The following is a 22,337-nucleotide window of genomic DNA, read 5'->3' on the forward strand; positions in this document are numbered from 1 at the left end:
GTGGTCATTGCAAATGCATGGACTGCCCTTGCACTCATCCCATCAGATCCAAATTCTCAACTTACCCACACACTACAGGTGTAGTGGCCTTTGCCCATTTCCCCGTTGCTTGTGGCATTTCACCGATTACTGTGAGAATACGAGCATGGTGTGCATTTGCACTGAAGGGATCATTGGCTGTCCTCACCTTAATTATGTATATGTTGTCTGTTCTTTCGGACATGTCCAAAAGAACGGACACCATTGTGTTGCTGTGGCTACTATAAGCCCCTGTTATCTAATGTCTTTAATTCCTTTGTATCTCGGTTGACAATGGCTACAGTATATATAACTGAAAATTATTTTCACAAATTATGCTTCTGAACTAACAATGGTTTACAACTGCATTTTTCCCATAAAAATGGCCAGCAGCACAGTCAGTTTTTTAATTCAGGTGTTTATAAAATAACAATGATGATTGCAGCTGCTTCTATATTGCGCAGACAGGACATACTTTTGAAATAAGATTTAAGGAACACACATGTACCTGCAATAAAACAGCATTTGCTGATCACTTAAAAAATCAAAAACATAGACTAATGGATGTAACACTTAATTTGAAAATTTTGCACACCATTCCCAAAAGTATGTATCTCAGCATATTGGAGGAAGTTGAGACTTTTGGCAGTAAGAGAAATCATCCTGATAATGTTCTTAACAACCAAAGTGATTTGAGCCAAAACTTTTATTTTGAAATCTTTGAAGAACTTATTTTCTGATATTTGAATTCCTAGTGTGAAGCGTCATCACATGCTGTCAAAGGCTTCTGGAGGTCAGCAGTGCTTCTGTCATCTACAGCTCTGTGTGGACACATAATATGGGGCAGTGCACCTGTTCCTGCAGGAACATCCACTACCTTGAATAGCACAACAAGAAATACAGCTAAGATAAATTAACATGGAACTGCGAGTAGCCTGCACATCCTAGTGATGACCACTCCACTTCACTACTTTCCCAGTATAAATCGTGCTATCTCTCATTTTCATTGATATAGGTCTCTTGTATGTTATTTTAAATGTTTTACTTTACTTCTTTTTGTTACTTCATGTTAGATTTGCTTTGCGGTTTCAGTTTCATTACGTATTGTTTTTACCAAAATAAATAGATTTTTCTTTCAGTTATATATTTAAAAATGTGTATATACTCTGCATACTTACACACAACCAAGAATGTAGGTAAATTGTATTTATGTTATAGGTAAATTGTATTTATGTAATCATTTCTTCCTCTTGGTTTTTTTAATCTCATAATGTAATATATAGTGATGCTTTTTTTCTTTTACTTCTATTATAGATTCTGATGATTATGATGGCTATTAAATAGCTGAATTCTGTTCAAAAAAACTTTGTGATCAATACAATTAAAAAAAAATTGTCACAAATTAGTCTAAAACTCCAAAACTATAGATTACACTCTTAATACCAGTGATTTCCAGTTATTTTTATATATCACTTCTCTGCACTATACCTCCATCAAAAGGCGATAAATGTCACTGTGGCTGTGATTAATCTGCCTAACAACCTCAAAAACCTTTGAATTGAAACTAATTTTATTCATGTAATGCCCTTTCATGCATATCACTCTAGTGAAGGTGAGATGTCGTCAGGAATGTAGGCCATCAGTCACTCAAGCAGTCACTATTTTAGAATATTTTTTCATGACAACTCCCTCCCCCATCCACTCCCACATCTGCTGCTGTGAGTCAAATGCCACCACAAATGTCACTGCCAACTAGCTGGTCAGTAACAAAAACTGCAGAGTTGACAGTAAAATTGTTCATTTTTAATTTCAGTGCATTCGCAGTTTCGTAGCACCCTCTAAAGGGGCTGTGGATGTCTTGTCGCAACAGTCTTTTTTTTTTAATAGTACTTCATATACGTAACACGTCAGTTAAAATTGCTGCAGATGTTAGTTGTGCTTACATGCCACCACTTTTCCATGTCCCATCCCCTAACATTTAGGGAGGCCAGTGCAGGGGAACCAAGGAAGCATACGTCTGTAGGTCAATCAAGGAAACGATAGCTCCTTTGTGCACCTGGTAGTGGACATCCTGGTTCACAATTATTAGGGTGGTAAACAACTTAGTGATGGAAGGATTGCCCTGAGGAGAAACAACTGCCTGAAGTTCATGCTCAGTCCGTTGACGCATGTGTGAAGTAGTGTCTAACTTTCCAGATTGTTGATGACTGACAGTTCGGCTCGGACATGCTCATCTTTTCCGGAATGGGTGAAGTGTGCCCAGTGATCCATACAGTCCACATGCAGATGTGCTGTGAAGCAGTCATGACTTGATGGGAGACCTCACTGTTTATGCCGACAGGGTGTGACATTTGTTCAGAGACCACTGGCACATCTGAAACTGATGAATCATGATGCTACCATTGGGAAAAAGGCTTATGAGTATTCCAGCCCCAAGACAGCAGCTGGACCACCACTTCTTGGGGTGGCTGTGTGATCCTGAAAGAATGCGCAATTTTCAAGATATCATACAAGGAAGGATTGTTTAGTCTGAGGGCTGCAGTGCGTACTTCTGGACTCGGAGCCAATAGGACATCTGTGTCTTGGCTCAATCTGCATAGAAAGTTTTACAAACTAAGTCCTTGCAAATCCATCCCTGATGAGTGGGTTGATTGACCAAGTTGCTTTTGGTATTGGTGGAACTCAAGGTTCAGTGTGACCCCATGGAACTGATGCGAATAACAATTTGGCAGCAACAAACTCTTCTCCTTGAACAGGAGTGTGACAGCCAACTTCTTGACCAAGAAAATGGCAAACAGTGAAATGGAACACCAGATTAATAAGTCCAACAAGTAAACAAAAATCAAAACTGAAGACAAAGCAAATTTGGAACCAGTAGAAAGTTGTGTAGAAATGTTAGTACAACAGTGCAGATGAATCATGATTGAATGCAGAGCTGCTGCACCACTGGTTTCAAAAGGCCAAGGTGAGCACTGATAGATGGGCACAGCGGGCATGTCCTTGCAGCAGTAACAGCAGCACTTGCAGATTGTAGCAGTGCTGTCTACAGACTGTCATCAATGCCCATGAGACATTAGAAGAGAGAGGGTGCTGAATATGAAGGCTTAGTTACAAAGAGAGACTGATTAAAAGGAATTAGGATGTTCTGTGTTAAAAGAGAGCAAATATGTTCACATATCAAAATTTATGGAGGAAGGCAGAATGAGGACCAGCTAGTTCCCCACTTTTCTGGCAGTCTTTTAAAGAGTAACATATTTGCCTTTATTTTGTGCTCTGACAGGAGCATTTTTCCTCTGGTATTACAAATAGTGTTTCTACCTTACTTGGATAGTTTTCTAACACACATCTTCAACTGTAACCTAATTGACTGTTACTGTCATATTATACACACAAAGCATACAGTCCTCAAAAACCCTACATACCAGCAGTATAGACTGTTTAGTTCTCCAAAAATTATTACACATTTTTACAATGGAGACACTTTCTCTAGTTGATGTCTTCACTATAATGTAATGGTTTTGTTTCTTGTATACTATAATGAGTCACATATTTAATGTATCTGCGGGCCTGACGACAGTGGCCTGTACACTGAAACCTTCATAAATAAAGAAAAACTAATACTTACAGCTGAAGGCAGCATTATTATTGCACATAAACATAGTAGCTGCTGTTTCAGTATCCTTAAGAAGATGGATGTACATAAAATAGAAGCAATATGTCTGTTGCATTCTGATGATAGGACCCTAAGGGGTTTCCATGCTGAAGACCTTCTCTTTGACTTTGTGTATTCATTCTGTTTCAATTCACTATGAGTATTCATCCATGAAAGTTTTTCGCAATCACAACTAGATACATGATTCAGACTGAGAATGTTGTCAGACAAAGCTTTCTACAGAGGAAAAAAGAACACTTGTACACGTGCATGGCTATATGTCCTGGCTGCCTACATTCTGCCAGTACTGCAGCTCAGTTGAAATGAGAGGTTATGTCATTGGACGTGGGACTGGGTTGAGAGGAGGTGGGGAGTAGGAGGGAGAGTTGGGGAGAGGTGACTGGTGGCTGGGAGGGAGAGGCAGCAAGCACATGGGTATGAATGTGGCGCTGGTGAACCTGGCTGATGATAAGTAGTCAATCACGGATATTTGAGATATGCTACTCAAATCTTCTCACTCCTCCAAAGTGGAAGTCCAATGTCCATACACCACACTCACTACCAATTTCTTGCCACATGGATCAGACCATGTGGGAGAAACAAGTGCAAGATCTATCTGAAACATCCACCTCTTACAAGCATGTAGTATCCAATCAGAGACAGAACCACTTGTAATTTCTGCAGCATATTGTATTTGGGCCTGAGCCCTAATCATCCATCCACCTAAAAGAATGACCACCACCAAACTGTGGCCAGGAGCAGAACTAACCACCCAGTAGCAAAACACACTGCTGGGCATAACATACTCAACTTCAGTAACTGCTTCACAAGCTGTGCTATTTGGATCCTTTCCCCCAACACCACCCTCTCTGATTTATGTAGATGGGAATTGTTCTTGCAACACAGTCATTGATTCCACAATCTCCACTAGCTTTTGCTCTGTGCCCAACTTCGCCTCTGCACCAAGAATATTATTTTACTCATCCTGAATACCCAGCCTCTTCTCCACAGTCTCCCTCTTACTTTGTCCTATGACTCCTCCAAACCAACTGCTCCATGTCATCACACATTTTGCACAACTTCCATTGCCTGCAACCAGAACAAGCTCACCAGTGCCACCTTCCTATGCCCTATATCATGGATTTGCTGCCCTCTTCCTCCCAGCCATCAACCACCCTTCCCAACCCTCCCACTTGCTTGCTGGCTTCCTCTCTCCCTTGCCCACTCTACCCGACACATTGTTCGAAATCTAATGATGGTGTCAGTCTTGTTTATGTGCCTTTCAACAACTCAACACCTCAACTATAGGGTGGGTACAAATTTATCATTTATATATAATGTGACAGTTGTTTTCCCTTTGTAATCTGAAGTTAGTGCTGTTTTTCTCCGTGTTCCTTATAGATTCGTTTCATACTGCTGAACTGTAAGCACCCAAGAGGATTTCATTTGTCTTCTCTACTAGAAGTCTTGTGTTTCATCAGTGACTCTAATATTTCTGTCATCAGAAATTTTTTCTCCATGTCTCATCTGTCTGGACAGTCATTGATATAGCTGATGGGTAGTAAATGAGGAAGAACCATATTTATTCTTCGCGGACTTACTGTTCACAAAATAGACTATGAGCTAACTATTTAACAAGGCACTGAAGAACCTCATGATCAGCACATTATTCTCATGATGTATCACATTACACACCAAAGTCCTAGTTCCATCAGGAAGAACTGGGAAGGTATGGGAAATATCACATCTCATTCTAGAGTATGAGCATTCATATAAGAACTTGTGGATCATGCATTGTGAAGAGTGACAATCTGTATAGTCTTGTGCCATGTGAAGCTGGATCTATAAATGGAAAGGGTAGTCAACAGCTCAAAGAAAAATGCAGTTTTCAATGTGCGAAAGTAGAGTAGTCTTGCTGCTTCCTCCTGGCTTCTGGCTTATGGATTCACACGGGAATGTTCAGAAGTTCCCTTCACATTTCTCAGTTTAAGAAAACTAGATTGGTGGTCATTTATTGACTTTAAAAAATGGAAAAACAATTCTGTGGTTTTTTCCTACCTAGTACCTATATTTTATTTAGTGTTATTTTATTGTCAACAGTTCAAAAGCCATGGACATGTCTGAAAATATGTTAGCGATATAGCTGTCCTTGTCAAGAGTTTCAATTAAGACTTTTGTAATTTTTGTTATGACTGATAATACTACTACTACTACTACTACTACTTCAGAAACTAAACTGTGTTTCATTAGGGGGTTGTACTTATTCAGGTAACTCATCAGCCTATCTTTCATGTTTTATTCTATTAATTTTGAGGGTGATGGGAATAGAGCAGTGAAACTGTAGTTTTCAATACTTTTCTCTTTACCTTTCTTTTATTAGTGGCACAGCTCATGAACTTTAGCTGCTCTGCAGAAAATACCTAAAGTATGATTGTTTTATTGTGTTAATGGAGTTTGTAGGTTGTCTGCACATGTCTTCAGAAAAGTGTTTGTCACTTCCATCTAGGTTCTGCTGATCCATTACTTTTCAATCTTTATATTTTCTTCCTGACTGCATACTTAGTTTTGGGGTTATAGTGTGCTGGATACATAGTTAACAGTGTGCGCTGTATCAGTTTTAGAAAAACGCTCTTACAACTTTTCTGCAGTACCATAAAAATAGTATTTACAGAATTTGCTTCTTCCTTTGTATTATCTATTTATCTCCTTCCGTCTGTATGTTTTTATACTTGTCTGTTTTCTTCCAGTTTAATGTTTTATATTCTCCCGTACTACTTTACTTTTATTTTCTTTCAACAAACTGCATCCTGCTTTATCTTTTTTACCTGTGTTAATAATTTAGGAACTCTGGATCAGTGTTCTGTCTTTGTAAAAAAAAAAAAAGACTGAACTATTTAAGTATTTTGGAGGACTTTCTAATACATGAAGTTATCCATTTATTATCTTAACCTGTTGCTGATGTTGGCACTGTGGAGGTGTTTTCCAAAAGTTAGTTTGAAGAACATAAAGAATTTAATATGAGGCGTAATAAATACCACACCAGGACATCTGTTTGACAGCATACAAGATGGAAGTACCCCAACTTTCACATTACACTGCAGGATGCAATCCCAGATGTATACCAGTGTGAGGCCCCTTCTACACTTGCATCATATTTTAGCAGCCATATAAAAGCTATTTAGAGCTTAAGTTTCATTGTTATTTTTTCTTGTTTCTGTCATTTCAGAACCACCAAGTGTGCTCTGTAAAGGTGTGGGACAGGCCATGGCTAAATAAGAAAGAGGTTACACACTTACACTGCTCTGCAAAGTCAGCAAGGAGGAGACGACAAGTGAGTACTGATGAATCTAGACAGGAGGAGTAAGTTACGGATAAACTTGAATGATGTACTTGACTGACTCTTTGTATGGGTTTTTATGTCTTGGAGTTACATTGATTTAATGATGAATTTAGGTACTTAGTTAATATGTGGAAACAATACCGCTTTTATGTATTGTATTCTTAAGAAAAAAGTTCCTGTACAGATCAAACAAATTGTATTACACACACAATACATGGAGAAAGTGTGATGTGCACCTACACTTGTTTCAGAAAGCTTTCTCATTGTTTATTTGCCAATTAAAATGTAAGCCTGTGGCATCACCCATTTTATGAAGTTTTAATTATCAATCAATTAATGCTTTTATGAAGACTTCCTTGTTCCCTCCCCCATCCCCCTTCTTCAGCTTCCATCTATGGTTGCAGCTTCAAGTGGATAATCACTAAAACAGCTCTGTAATGTTATGTTCTGCTGCTTATGTTTTCTTCTTCTACTTTCAAGTAATGCTTTTTAGGGGGTGGACCATTCAAATAATAATAAAATTGTTGAATTTATCAGAGTCTCAGTTGGCAATTGTGTCATCTTCCTACGCATTTATAAAAGTGTAGTTGCCGTGGAGACAGACCGGTAGTTATGTACTTCTTTGGTCATTGTATCACCATTAAGTCCCCTGTAGCTATCATCAGTCCCAAACACATTATTGAAGTCACTCACCTTGTCTTTTATAAAAAATCTCATTTGTGATGCACTGTTTGTTCTCTCATTTTGTTTCTTTAATTCCCATGTTTCACTTCCGTGAAACAGAGATGCTTTTATTCTGATTTTTAGAGATTTCTTCCAAGTGTCACTTTATGCATGCATTCAGTTTGTACTGTTTCTTAAAAGTTGTCTTCGGTGTCCATGTTACTCTCATTAACAGGTATATTGCAACCAAAATATTTAAATGAAGCTACCAATTAATTTATTCCCTTATTAAACATTATTTTAGCTCTTTGTAAGTATTCGCTATGTGTAGCTATTGTTTTTAATCTGCAGCAAGATGTTCAGATGTTGTATGTACCTGGTATTTTATTCATTTCTGTTACTTTTATTTGTTTGTAAGTTGTCTTATTAATCCAATGTTAACAGGCAACTCATCTGTGAACAAGAAAGTCATAATATCATTGTTACTCTCTAAGTATGTTCCTTTGGGGTCTGTTGTTTGCCACTCCTGCAATCTGGTTCATGTTGAGGTCAAACGACAACAATAGTATTCTCGTTTCTTAACAACAAGAACACTTGTCATAAACAGAAGTCTAAAACTTGTTATAAACTTATATGGGCTGGGTATGCTGCCTTAGGGAAGCATAGGCACAGTTTTAAAGTTTTTATGTCATGTAAGTAGTATATTACCAGTTTTGAATTACTACTGAATCAGTTGATCTGTTTAAAAAGGAAGTTAAAAGGTGATACCAAAACACTAGGTATCTAAATTACAAAGCAAACAAACTTCTGTACACAACATTACTTATTTGAACATATTACATGGTAAATTGTCAACTGAACAGATCCAGAGAGGCATTTACAATGTAATTGTATTTGCTCTAACTGAAGGCTACAGTTAGCTACATAATGATAAGAAGATGAGTAATCTTAAATCAGAGACATAAAAAAATTCACAAAATGAAAGTTAGTAGAGAGAAAGCCTTCTCAAAGCTAAAACCACAAAATTTTTTAACTACCGGTGTAGATAAGTGAGGTTTGCACCAGAAGCAGGATAGAATATGTCGACCTGCAGACAAAAATGGTGAATAGCAAACTATTAGCTGGGTGCTATGTTTGTGTACTAAACTGCCATAATGAAACAACACTCATATCAAACTATTATTAGACATGTACAAACTGCCTTGAAAAGAATCCTAACAAATGAAAAAACAAAAAAGCAGGGAGAAGAGAGGCATGATAACAGATAAGAAAAGACTTTAAAAAAAGTCATTGTTATGGAAATCAAAGAACATAAAGACAGGTATCAAAATATTTACCTGTGTGTGCCATTTTGTCTGCATTTTTTAAAGGGACAACCAAAAGCTGTTTTGTTACTGAGTTATCAGAAGATATACCTCTCTCGCCCAGTTGAGTTGACGAGTACTATGTTATGTATTACAGTGCATATAGCTGTATGTAGAATTGTAGATTTATAATTTAGTTTCCTTCTGTTTTAATATCCCCTTTTACCTTTTTTAAAATACTTCATCTGATGATGACTTGATAATACTTGTAACTTCAAACTTGTAATATTACTGTTTGTCTTATCTGAGACTGAAAAATATAAGAATAGTAATAAAAGAAAACTTGTTACAAACCTTCACCAACTCTCAATGAATTTAATTAATGACAATGTGTACAAAACAAAGACTTTTATGATTGATTGGTTTTCTGGTTCATCTATTTGAATGAAACTCATAATGTGACTTTGTTAAAAAGCTGATAAAAGAAAATACTCCAGCAACCAATCTCACAGTTGATGTACATTAACATTTAAGATCAACTGCCCAACCAAATCAAGAGTTTATTCACATGTATGCCATTTCTGTGTTGGGTTGAGAATTGAACATTGAGCATAGAATATTTCTGTGCAAATAAATATGAATGATTAAAGAATGTACTTAATGTAATATAAATAATTTAAGGAATAAAGGGGACAGCTCACCAAATAGTGGAGAGGCTGAGTCATTCATTGTCACATAAACAAGTTCTCAGACTTTTTTGTATATTTATTGTTGACTCAGCACCTACACTATTTGGTGAGTTGTTATTTTTATTACTTAAATTATAAATAAAAACCTAATAATCACTGTGTGCAAAACTGAAGAGAGAGATCAACAAGTTGTTCGAGATTTCAGTAATTTATTTTCTACACTGTCATAGCCACAACAGCCTGACCTGCATTGAGCACTCATTTTATACATTTACCATATTTCTAATTATGTTTTAAGGTGATACTTTACTTTTTATAGCTCAGGCCAACTTACCTCATTTTTGCAGTTAGTTACTAAATTTAATTTTGTATAAAAATCAACATTTGTAGTGAATAAAACAGAAAGAAACATTCCACATGGGAAAAATATATTAAAAAACAAAGATGCTGTGACTTACCAAACGAGAAAGCGCTGGTAGATAGACACAATAAAAAACACACAAACACACACACAAATTTCAAGCTTTCGCAACCCACAGTTGCTTCATCAGGAAAGAGGGAAGGAGAGGGAAAGACGAAAGGATGTGGGTTTTAAGGGAGAGGGTAAGGAGTCATTCCAATCCCGGGAGCGGAAAGACTTACCTTAGGGGGAAAAAGGGACAGGTATACACTCGCACACGTGTGTGTGTGTGTGTGTGTGTGTGTGTGTGTGTGTGTGTGTGTGTGTGTGTGTGTGTGTGTGTGTGCGTGCGTGCGTGCGTGCGTGCGTGCATGCGCGCTACTGTATACCTGTCCCTTTTTCCCCCTTGGGTTGCGAAAGCTTGAAATTTGTGTGTGTGTTTGTGTGTTTTTTATTGTGTCTATCTACCATCACTTTCTCGTTTGGTAAGTCACAGTATCATCATTTGTAGTGATCTATTTATGTTCCTAACTGAATGTTAATTATTCTCTAGACGATTCCAGGAGGCCTTGCAGATGCAGATGTCAATGAAGAAGGTGTCAAAAAAGCTGCAGACTTTGCCCTCACCGAAATTGACAAGACATCAAATTCAGCATACAAGCAGACACTAGTTCAGATTCTGAGTGCAAAGAAGCAGGTGAGAACATTTGTCATTACATTCATTGTGCTGCAGGCATCACAGTGTCGTAGCTGAGATTCAAATTTTAATTCACTGGAAGGAAGAGTAAGAGTACCGTAACTGCCTGACTGCTAAATGGTTTTCTAATTGCTTCACAGTGTGGTATAGCATAAACACTGGTTGACTATTTTTACAGTATAACTTCTCCTGTAGGACAAGACTCCACATTCTAACTGAATTGGAACATCGAAAACATGCTTACTTAGGCATAATCAAGCAAAGGAAACTCGAAGTTGGAATGTCAACAAGTAAAGCATAGATTTCTACTTAATGTAAAGATGATACATTAACTTACAGACAGGCACATCTTTATGGTAAGCAACAATCTATCTTTTCCTTATGTTGTAAACTTAGGCATAATTGAATGTTTTTATGGACCTCATGCCTCAGCTGCAAAGGAAGAAAGTTCAGAGTGTAATGTCCAGTAGACAATGCATTCCTTAGAGACAGAACACAGACTTGGATTAAGCAAGAAGGGTGAAGAATATTGTTTGTGCTGTCTCAAAGGAATCATCCTGGCATTTGCTTAGAGTGATTTAGGGAAGTCGTGGGAAACCTTAACCTGGATGGCTGGATTGGGTTTTGAACTGCTATCCTCCCAACTGCAAGCCCAGTAAGATGGCTACTGTGGCAGCTCACTCGGTGCCTCAGGTGCAGTAGCGGCAGAACATTTGAAGGAAATACTGGAAGGTTTTGCATAAAATTCCAAGTCATGTTATAGAATTAGAGGGAGATTGCAGCTTAAAAGCTGTGGGCTGGAAGACTAAAGTGATTAGTTTTAATAATTAATGAAAACCAGCTCAGCTGGAGCATTAAACATTTATTGTGGTACAACCTATTATGTTCTTAGAACATCTTCAGGTTGCCACTTTTTTCTAATTCGTTGAATTGCTAGGGCTTCTCATTTTGCCTTGCCAGGCGGACAGAAAACACTATTGATCATGTTGAGCACCACAGTAGAATTGACAATGATTTTAGTTATTAATGTAAACAACATCACCTTGCCTGATATTAGTTGGGTACAATACTTTTTCTGCAGTGGTAGGTCCACATATTTCCACTGCTTGCTTTGCTGCTATGGATTGTGATTCATAGCGATTTCAAGAATGGATGTGAGAGCCCAAGAAATGTAGTGGGCATTGACCCTCGCACAAGTTCGAAATGCCTTGCAAGATATTAAGGATATTAGATTTTGAAAACTAACCCAGGACTGATTTCTCACTTTTTGCGCTATTGCCTTGATTGTGATAAGCTAATATTTGAGCACCAGAGCCTCTACTTTGGGGTCCTCAGAGAGATAGTCTGCTACTTCATAATTCATCATTCATATTTGTTTCATCTCACTGGAAGTGTCTGTACCAACTAATTACTGTGTTATGACAGTCCATTGTTGCTATTACACTTGTACCAACACAGTAAGGATTTTTCCAGTCTTGTTCCCTTCAGACACAGAAAATGAATTAACACAAATTACTCTAGGCCTATTTTATCAACAGTCTCTTTTTAACATCATAAAAGGTACTCAATGTACTGTAGGCAGTGTATTCTGACTGGAGTGCTGCTTAACAATTCAGTGTCTCCATGGGACCTGAAGGTTTCTTGTGGAAAAAATGTCACAAGTACAACTTAGTTTAATTCTTTCATGTTGCTTAATGAATGCAGTTATTCTTAACATCTAAAGAATTTTGAGTTTTACAGTGCAGTTTGCAATAAAAAATTGAAAATTATTGCATTTTGGTTATAAATTTGGCATTTTCAAGGCTTAGGATTTCAGAATATTTTGCATTTTTCTTGTATCATCTACGCACACAACGCTAGTTCCCTATCCCTACACAGCTGGAGGTCAGCATTGAGCCTTTATTGCCAAGCCATTTTATATAATCGTAATCCAGACTTCTTCATTGGTCCCTTGGTTTCATTTTGTATTCTTTTCCAAATACATATAACTGGAATATGCTTAAAGCAGTTCCTCCTCATGATACCTGGTGGCTATTTTTTCTCAATTTTCAGTGTATGCAACAAAGCCATTAATGAAAAATAATCATCAAAGTATACTTCATAGCCCGAAGAAGATAGTCTTTTACAGAGAAGTAGAATGACACACCTGGCAAGATGTGTGTGATTTATTTCAATAGTATTGCTTCGATATGATAGGAAATAAGTTAGCACCATTTTTCCATTTTCTAAACCCCTGTCAGCAGTTTTGTAAAGGCCTCGTAGCTACTGCTGTGGAGGCCAAGTTGCCATTGTTGTTATGGTATACCAAGTTTATGAGTTCGTGAAAAGCCTTCTGGTGCATTACATCATCAAGATAATTTCTCCCTGTTACTATTACACAGCTATCCCAGTGTCAGGTAACAGGATAGGAGAACAAAGGTTCTATAACACTCCAACAAATTAGTAACAAAGTCACATAAATGAGATAAAAAGGTTTAGTTATCTCTGTGACTTGTTGAATAATGAAGTCTGCAAAGCTGCATATAGCACAAAATAGGCCCTCAATGGCTAAGTGCAAATAATTGTAGGTAAACTTCACAGTACATACCAAATGCAATTTACCACAACTGTCTATTAACTTCTAATAGTTCACTAAAAACGTTCAGTTGTGTAAGTCAGCCCTGGACAATGATCTGTAACCAATTGGGCAAGAGCTGCTCTTCTATCTTCTGAGTTGGCTTCTGTCCATTGTCGTCCAGTCATTGGCAGATTGTACTGGGGTGGCAATTGGCTGAGACAAAGTCAATATCTTCATCGTCAGCCTCGCCAGTGGTGTTGATGGGACTCGCACAAGTGGTGAGACTCCATGGCATTGGCATCAGCTTAAATCTTCGCGCCTGTGGTGCTTTTGCCCTGGCTGTGTCTTGTTTGGGTGACACAGAACCAGCCTTAATTCCCCAAGGATGAAGTTTTCTTTTTGCGTATTGCTCACATCTAGTACTCCATGAAATGGAATCTTTTACGACAATGTAAAATTAGCTTCCCAAATGGAACAGTAAGCTCATTTTCATAACTGAATTGTATGTTGGTTTGATATTGAAACACCTGTCTTGACAAATGACTGGTCATTCCGAACTGTTTACCAAGTGTAAATTACATCTCAGGTGGGGGAGAAAAAACCTTGTTTGAAACATATGTGTGCTACACGTACAAGGCGTTTTCAGAAAGTAAGTGTATGGTGACCATAGCGGGCTGTGTTTTTTCTTTTTGGGGGTTCTCACCACTGAGTGGTACAGGAGATCCCCTGACCAGGTTGAGTATTTCAGGAACACAGTAGTACATGGTTGCACGAAAGATTTTGGTAATAAATCCTGCCAGATGCAAACCATGTGCTGAGATCTTCTTTGTTCTCGTAGAAAGAACAATGTATACCAAAATTTTTTCACAAATCAAAACGGTTTATGGCAAAGGTCTTATGAACAAAATAAGTGTGCTTAAGTCATGTAGGAAATTTAGTGGAAGCAGAACAGATGTAATGATGAATAGAGGAATGGAAGGCCTTCCATTTCGACTGATGAGTTGGTGCAAAAGATAAAGGAAACTGTTTGTGAAGACTGCGAATTGACAGTGTATGATATTTTTGTGATGTTTCCAAAACTTTCTTATATAAGACTCTTGAAGGAATGCTGAAGTACTGGAAAGTGTGTGCAGGATGGGCTCCAAAACAGCTGACAGAACAGCACAAGAAAAATCAGGTCAGTACTGCTCATGAGTATCTTGAGCAATATGAGTTGAGAAGTGATTATTTTCTGAGCTCTTTGTGATTGGAGATGGAATTTGGGTGGCTCATTACATGCCTGAGACAAAAAAGTCATCACAGTGGTATTACACCAATTCCACAACTGTCAAAAAATTCAAAACCCAATTTTGGGCAAAAAAAATCATGGCCTCCATGTTTTGGAACTGAAAAGGCGTCATTTTGGTCGGATTTCTGCCTCAGGGGAGACTATCAATGCTCAACGATATTGTGAGACTCTTTTGAGTAGGGCATAAAGAAGCTTGTGCCATGGTTCACCACATGCATTGAATGGGGCGGCAATTATATAGAAAAATAGTCAGCAAGTGTATCAACAATATCCTGCAATTTCTTTTTTCAAATACACTCTTTCCAACAAAAGTGTATGAAAATCGAGTACACTTACTTTCTGGAAATGCATAATATTATTCCAATATACACTGCCTGACAAACCATGGACCTTGCTGTTGGTGGGGAGGCTTGCGTGCCTCAGCGATACAGATAGCCGTACCATAGGTGCAACCACAATGGAGGGGTATCTGTTGAGAGGCCAGACAAACATGTGGTTCCTGAAGAGGGGCAGCAGCCTTCTCAGTAGTTGCAGGGGCAACATTCTGGATGATTGACTGACCTGGACTTGCAACATTAACCAAAACGGCCTTGCTGTGTTGGTACTGCGAACGGCTGAAAGAAAGGGGAAATTACGGCCTTAATTTTTCCCGAGGGCATGCAGCTTTACTGTATGGATAAATGATGGCGTCCTCTTGGGTAAAATATTCCGGAGGTAAAATAGTCCCCCATTCGGATCTCTGGGCGGCGACTACTCAAGAGGACATCGTTATCAGGGAAAAGAAAACTGGTGTTCTACGGATCGGAGAGTGGAATGTCATTTCCCTTAACCGGGTAGGTAGATTAGAAAATTTAAAAAGGGAAATGAATAGATTAAAGTTAGATATAGTAGTTAAGTTCGGTGGCGGGAGAAACAAGACTTTTGGTCAGGTGAATACAGGGCTATAAACACAAAATCAAAGAGGGGTAATGCAGGAGTAGGTTTAATAATGAATAAAAAAATAGGTGTGCTGGTAAGCTACTACAAACAGCGTAGTGAACACATTATTGTGGCCAAGATAGACACGAAGCCCACGCCTACTACAGTAGTAAAAGTTTATATGCGAACTAGCTCTGCAGATGATGAAGAAATTGAAGAAATGTATGATGAGATAAAAGAAATTATTCAGGTAGTGAAGGGAGACAAAAATTTAAGTCATGGGTGACTGGAATTCGGTAGTAGGAAAAGGGAGAGAAGGAAAGGTAGTAGGTGAATATGGATTGGGGCTAAGAAATGAAAGAGGCAGCCGCCTGGGAGAGTTTTGCACAGAGCATAACTTAATCATAGCTAACACTTGATTCAAGAATCATGAAAGAAGGTTGTATACTTGGAAGAATCCTGGAGATACTAGAAGGTATCAGATAGATTATATAATGGTAAGACAGAGATTTAGGAACCAGGTTTTAAATTGTAAGACATTCCCAGGGGCAGATGTGGACTCTGACCACAATCTATTGGTTATGATGAACTGTAGATTAAAACTGAAGAAACTGCAAAAAGGTGGGAATTTAAGGAGATGGAACCTGGATAAACTGACTAAACCAGAGTTTGTACAGAGTTTCAGGGAGAGCATAAGGCAACAATTGACAGGAATGGGGGCAAGAAGTACAGGAGAAGAAGAATGGGTAGCTTTGAGGGATGAAGTAGTGAAGGCAGCAGAGGATCAAGTAGGTAAAAAGACGAGGGCTAGTAGAACTCCTTGGGTAACAGAAGAAATATTGAACTTAATTGACGAAAGAAGAAAATATAGAAATGCAGTAAATGAAGCACGCAAAAAGGAATACAGACGTCTCAAAAATGAGATCGACAGGAAGTGCAAAATGGCTAAGCAGGGATGGCTAGAGGACAAATGTAAGGATGTAGAGGCTTATCTCACGAGGGGTAAGATAGATACTGCGTACAGGAAAATTAAAGAGACATTTGGAGAAAAGAGAACCACTTGCATGAATATGAAGAGCTCAGATGGAAACCCAGTTCTAAGCAAAGAAGGGAAAGCAGAAAGGTGGAAGGAGTATATAGAGGGTCTATACAAGGGCGATGTACTTGAGGACAATATGATGGAAATGGAAGAGGATGTAGATGAAGATGAAATGGGAGATACAATACTGTGCGAAGAGTTTGACAGAGCACTGAAAGACCTGAGTCAAAACAACATTCCATTGGATCTACTGATGGCCTTGGGAGAGCCAGCCCTGACCAAACTCTACCATCTGGTCAGCAAGATGTATGAGACAGACTTCAAGAAGAATGTAATAATTCCAATCCCAAAGAAAGCAGGTGTTGACAGTTTAATAAGTCACAGCTGCAAAATACTAGCGCGAATTCTTTACAGACGAATGGAAAAACTAGTAGAAGCCGACCTTGGGGAAGCCCAGTTTGGATTCCGTAGAAATATTGGAACACCTGAGGCAATACTGACCTTACGACTTATCTTAGAAGATAGATTAAGGAAAGGCAAACCTACGTTTCTAGCATTTGTAGACTTAGAGAAAGCTTTTGACAATGTTGACTGGAATACTCTCTTTCAAATTCTAAAGGTGGCAGGGGTAAAATACAGGGAGCGAAAGGCTATTTACAGTTTGTACAGAAACCAGATGGCAGTTAAGAGAGTCGAGGGGCACGAAAGGGAAGCAGTGGTTTGGAAGGGAGTGAGACAGGGTTGTAGCCTCTCCCCAATGTTATTCAATCTGTATATTGAGCAAGCAGTAAAGGAAACAAAAGAAAAATTCGGATTAGGTATTAAAATTCATGGAGAAGAAATAAAAACTTTGTGGTTCGCCGATGACATTGTAATTCTATCAGACACAGCAAAGGACTTGGAAGAGCAGTTGAACTGAATGGACAGTGTCTTGAAAGGAGGATATAAGATGAACATCAACAAAAGCAAAACGAGCATAGTGGAATGTAGTCGAATTAAGTCGGGTGATGCTGAGGGAATTAGATTATGAAATGAGACACTTAAAGTAGTAAAGGAGTTTTGCTACTTGGGGAGCTACTTGGGGAGCAAAATAACTGATGATGGTCGAAGTAGAGAAGATATAAAATGTGGACTGGCAATGGCAAGGAAAGCGTTTCTGAAGATGAGGAATTTGTTAACATCGAGTATATATTTAAATGTCAGGAAGTCGTTTCTGAAAGTATTTGTATGGAGTGTAGCCATGTATGGAAGTGAAAGAAACATGGACGATAAATAGTTTGGGCAAGAAGAGAATAGAAGCTTTCGAAATGTGGTGCTACAGAAGAATGCTGAAGATTAGATGGGTAGATCACATAACTAATGATGAAGTATTGAATAAAATTGGGGAGAAGAGGAGTATGTGGCACAACTTGACAAAAAGAAGGGACCGGTTAGTAGGACATGTTCTGAGGATCAAGGGATCACAAATTTAGCATTGGAGGGCAGCGTGGAGGGTAAAAATCGTAGAGGGAGACCAAGAGATGAATACACTAAGCAGATTCAGTAACTACTGGGAGATGAAGAAACTTGCCAAGGATAGAGTAGCATGGAGAGCTGCATCAAACCAGTCTCAGGACTGAAGACCACAACAACAATGACAAAAAAAGTAAATCACCCAGAAGGGGAGGAGGAAACAATGAAAATTCACAAGTTGAGAGAGTACATTATGTTATTATAGTGACTACAAAACTGAGTCAAATTTACAAAGAACTTGGCAGTATGAGCCCACTTATCGGTGTGCTGTTGCAGCCCTCTGGCCTGGATGCTTGCACTGTTTTGCTTGGTGTAAGTGTCATACAGGGTTTGTATCCTCTCCTAATGCAAGCCAACCCACAACTGTTTTAACCAGTTCATTAAATCCTGGATACTGGCATTCGGACAGAGTTGAAATTTGAGTTGGTCCCATATGTGTATCAGGGACAGATCTGGGGATTATACTGTCACATGAAAGATAATACATGAGGATGCAGTATATCTGTGATGCACTGTTGTGCTATCAGAGTTGGCTCACTCACTACTATCCAAGACCTAATGACTCCTCACACTATAACACCAGGAGTAACACAGCTGTGTCCCTCCAAAACATTGGAAGAATGGGACCTCTCCCAAGTTTATCGCCATACTGGTGATGGTTGTCCAGGTTAGTAAAGACCCACGATTCTTAGATAAACACAATGCAACACCACCCATCAGCAGTCTGATATTCCCTGTGGCTCCACTTTAAATAAGGACATTTGGGTTCTGGTTTTAATGGCAGCCTACTCATTGTGTGGTAATTAACCAGTTCAGCTGCTGATAGTCTCCAACAAATGGTGTGGGATGACATAATGTTGCAGGGAGTCCATTACGTGTTCTGGAATGGCAGGCTCAAGTGTGAAGGAAATACGGTGTGCTCGGTGCACAGTATGGTGATACACCCTTGCAATAGTCAGATGCTGCTGACCTTGAAGAGAAGTACACCCGCCCTCACATTTCCATGCAAGCGGATGTTAGGCCACTGTCAAATCTGAATGTAAGATCTGGAAATTGCACAGTTTGACCAGTTGGCAAATGGGGGCTCAAAATGATGCCCCACGGTGTTTGCTAATAATTGTGCCTCACACAAGTACTCTGTAATGTTACACTCCCACAAATCAGCAGTAAAGTTTTAGTCTCTTCACAAAAACTGATTTGTTTCAAAAGTATCAAGAGGCATAAGATCAATAAAGAACTTATTTACCTATAATCATTTTCTCATTTTTGGCTGCAGTTTGTCATGTCAAGGGCTAGATTCTTCAGACTGAAATTTTTTTTTAATTTGTGGTTTCCAGGTGACTAGATAAATTTTAAGTAAGCCTTTTGCATGATTTCTGATTGCACCTGTTTTTTATTATGCCACATTCTTCTAAATCACACTGATGTCACAATCTCCATTTCCATATAACAGAAATTTACATTGTTATTGCCAAACATAAAAACACTTCAGATTCCATCAGAGGCATGCACACTACTCTTACTCAATCTGCAGTTCTAATAATATTCAAAATAGTTTGCAGACTTTCTCAGCAAAAGAAGAATCATCACCAACTTATATCATTACCTTGTAAATGAATCCAGAAATAAATTTAATAATTAGCATTAGATTGTGCAATTTTTCTTCTTCTTTCGAATAACTCATTTGGAGGCTACGATGAATCAACTTTGGCTACTGGTCATTGTATTAGATTTCCTTGGTTTCCAAATTTCTTTCATCCTTTTAGAGCGTTGTCCCCTTTCTTCTTGAGTAAACTTTCATCGAGCTGTTTTCTTTCTGTCCTGAAATTCTTCCTTTTGAACTGCCTTTCTGAAATGTGTTCTGTTTTCTATTGTGTCTATTGTAATTCCAGTGTTTTCCATTATCTTTTCAGTCTCTGTGAACCATGCGGTCTTGGATTTGTAGGTGTTGAGTAATATGAATATCTGCTTGGTTAGTCTGTTGTTGACCCATTCTAAATATATGCCCAAAAGCTGTAATCTTCTCTTCCTCATTACATCAGTTAGTTTTTCATTTTTCCAGTATAGCTCTCTCTTTGGTCTTAACCTGTATTCAGCATTATCATTTCTTATAGCTCCCAGTATTGTGCAATTAATAATATTAATTTTAAGTATGCCAGATATTTTGTAATTTCAAATATTTCTAAATGAAGAGTAATTTTAATTGTACATAGAGAGTTAATATAATATGTATCAATTGTAACAAATTAATTCTTGTTAAACAATGGATAATCCAGGATGGAATGTAAGAATACTAAGAGAAGGAAAGTTGTCACTCGCCATATAGCAGAGATGCTGTCACAGATAGGCACAACAAAAAGATTTTCACAATTAAAGCTTTCAGCCAGTGGCCTTTGTCAACAATACACACACACTCACAAAAATGCAACTGAGGCACACGAATTTCTTTTTATAAATTTTAGCCTGAAATATAATACATCATATACAAAATCATATAAAATTCTTTTAGTGCAACAGCTGAGGTAATGTTCACTTATACAAGATTTGAAAATATTCTTGGTATTGGCTGTTTCTATTAACAGGGTGTATACGACCCGGGACAACTGGGAGATCCAGGAAAAACCCGGGAATTTTTTGATCCGGGAGAGAACCGGGAAAAACACGGGAATTTTTTAGAATTACGGGAATTTTTCATTGCTTTCATTTTCAGTTAAATTTTTGTAATTTTGACTGGTAAGAACCGATATTCTAACAAAGGATATTACTGTATCCCACTACTGCAGAATAATACTACAGCAATAAAACATGAGCTAGAGAAGAAACGAAAATAAAACTTAAATTGCAAAGGAAATGCGCCATATACAACAAAACACAGTGCTCATACAAGCGTCTGCCTACAGCAAAATGTGTCAAAGGCTTTAGGAAGACTATGCAATGCTTCAAAACAACAAATTGCCTCCGATGAGCATGACGTCACAACTGTTTACATTAGATTTGTTTTAGCAGTTACAAGCAGGATCATGCACATGCACAGTTGAGTAATGCCTGAACATATTTTTGAAAAGTCGATTTTTTTCAAATTTTTGGCATCCTACCTCAAACGCTCGAGGGAGGAAGGGGGAGGGGGGGACCGCTATCTAGTATTGGCCTAGTTCGGAAATATCGTAAAGCAGAGGCTGATGCACAGAGCAGTCTGAGTTATAGTCGGGAAGTGGGTAGTCTCCACATGACACGTGTTTACATTTAGTGATTTTGCTGTTTCCTCTCCGTTTAATGCTCTCATGTCAAATGAAAACAAAACAGATTTCTGTGGCCGGGAGCTATCAAGCGAATTAAAACACATTCACATAATTACAGAATACAAAAATATGTTAATAGTTTCAGATTTTATTTTATTTCCAGTTTTCTGACGGTCGAGCATTAATTGCCTTGCAGTACAATGAAGTTAGTTTTGTCGGTTTGCTAAAGAAATTTTCTTTTATTAATCTTTTCCGCTGAGGCAGTCAATATATTTGAAGCTAAGTGTTTAATTCCACACTATTGTCTAGTTTCAACTGTTTGCTGCATTTCAAGTGCACACTTTCATCTTCTAGCACGTATGGCATTATGTCATAATAAAGAGCCAAACATGAGATAACACAGTACTGGTACTCCCAAGAAAATTTACATCCCGTAACCTACAATTTAAAAGCTTAATATCAGGTCGAGGCCTACTTCATTGGGAATCGGGACATACGAATGTGGACATTTTAGTATGGGTCACAATATTCCGATGCTCTTGGAGCATCCTTCGATGTCTTGTTTCGTTAATGACATAATGTAAGATCTTTTAATGTTTTATGCATACGAACATACAGGCCTCCTACGTAGCTGTGCAAGCACAGTGACACCTGTTATCTGTAGCTCTCTGGCAACTGCTTAAATGAACCTATTTCTAACAGGTCGCAGGAAAATATTGCGAATGGTGGTTCGAAAAGCGTTGCTTTCAAAGTAAATTTCCTTTTGTGGAAGTTGAATTATGTGCGAGAATGTACGATGAATTTCTTAAATCACAGAGCGTTTGACTCTCATTTAAAAATCAACTCTTTGATGACGAGTCACTTAGAAGAATTTTGAGCCCAGAAGATCAGACATTTATGTAGTTATTAAAAATTTTACTGGCACAGGTGTGATATATCTTAAAGTGTAATATGCGCATAAAAGACCAACATTATATGTGAAAGCTTAACTTCTCTTGCAGCGTATTAACCTTAGGGACCA

At 38.2% G+C, this 22,337-nt stretch overlaps 1 protein-coding gene across 1 annotated transcript in view; it reads left to right on the plus strand.

The window, feature by feature from the left end:
- Positions 1–22,337, plus strand: part of LOC124794887 (multicystatin) — a 189,125-nt gene that overhangs the window by 73,943 nt on the left and 92,845 nt on the right. The window contains exons 7-8 of the mRNA XM_047258583.1: positions 6,897–7,001; positions 10,620–10,763. Of these exons, the coding sequence (XP_047114539.1) occupies positions 6,897–7,001; positions 10,620–10,763 (249 nt within the window). The remainder of the gene's footprint in view (positions 1–6,896; positions 7,002–10,619; positions 10,764–22,337) is intronic.

This window comes from Schistocerca piceifrons, chromosome 4 (genome assembly GCF_021461385.2).
Source record: "Schistocerca piceifrons isolate TAMUIC-IGC-003096 chromosome 4, iqSchPice1.1, whole genome shotgun sequence".
In the NCBI taxonomy this organism is placed as follows: Eukaryota; Metazoa; Arthropoda; class Insecta; order Orthoptera; family Acrididae; genus Schistocerca; species Schistocerca piceifrons.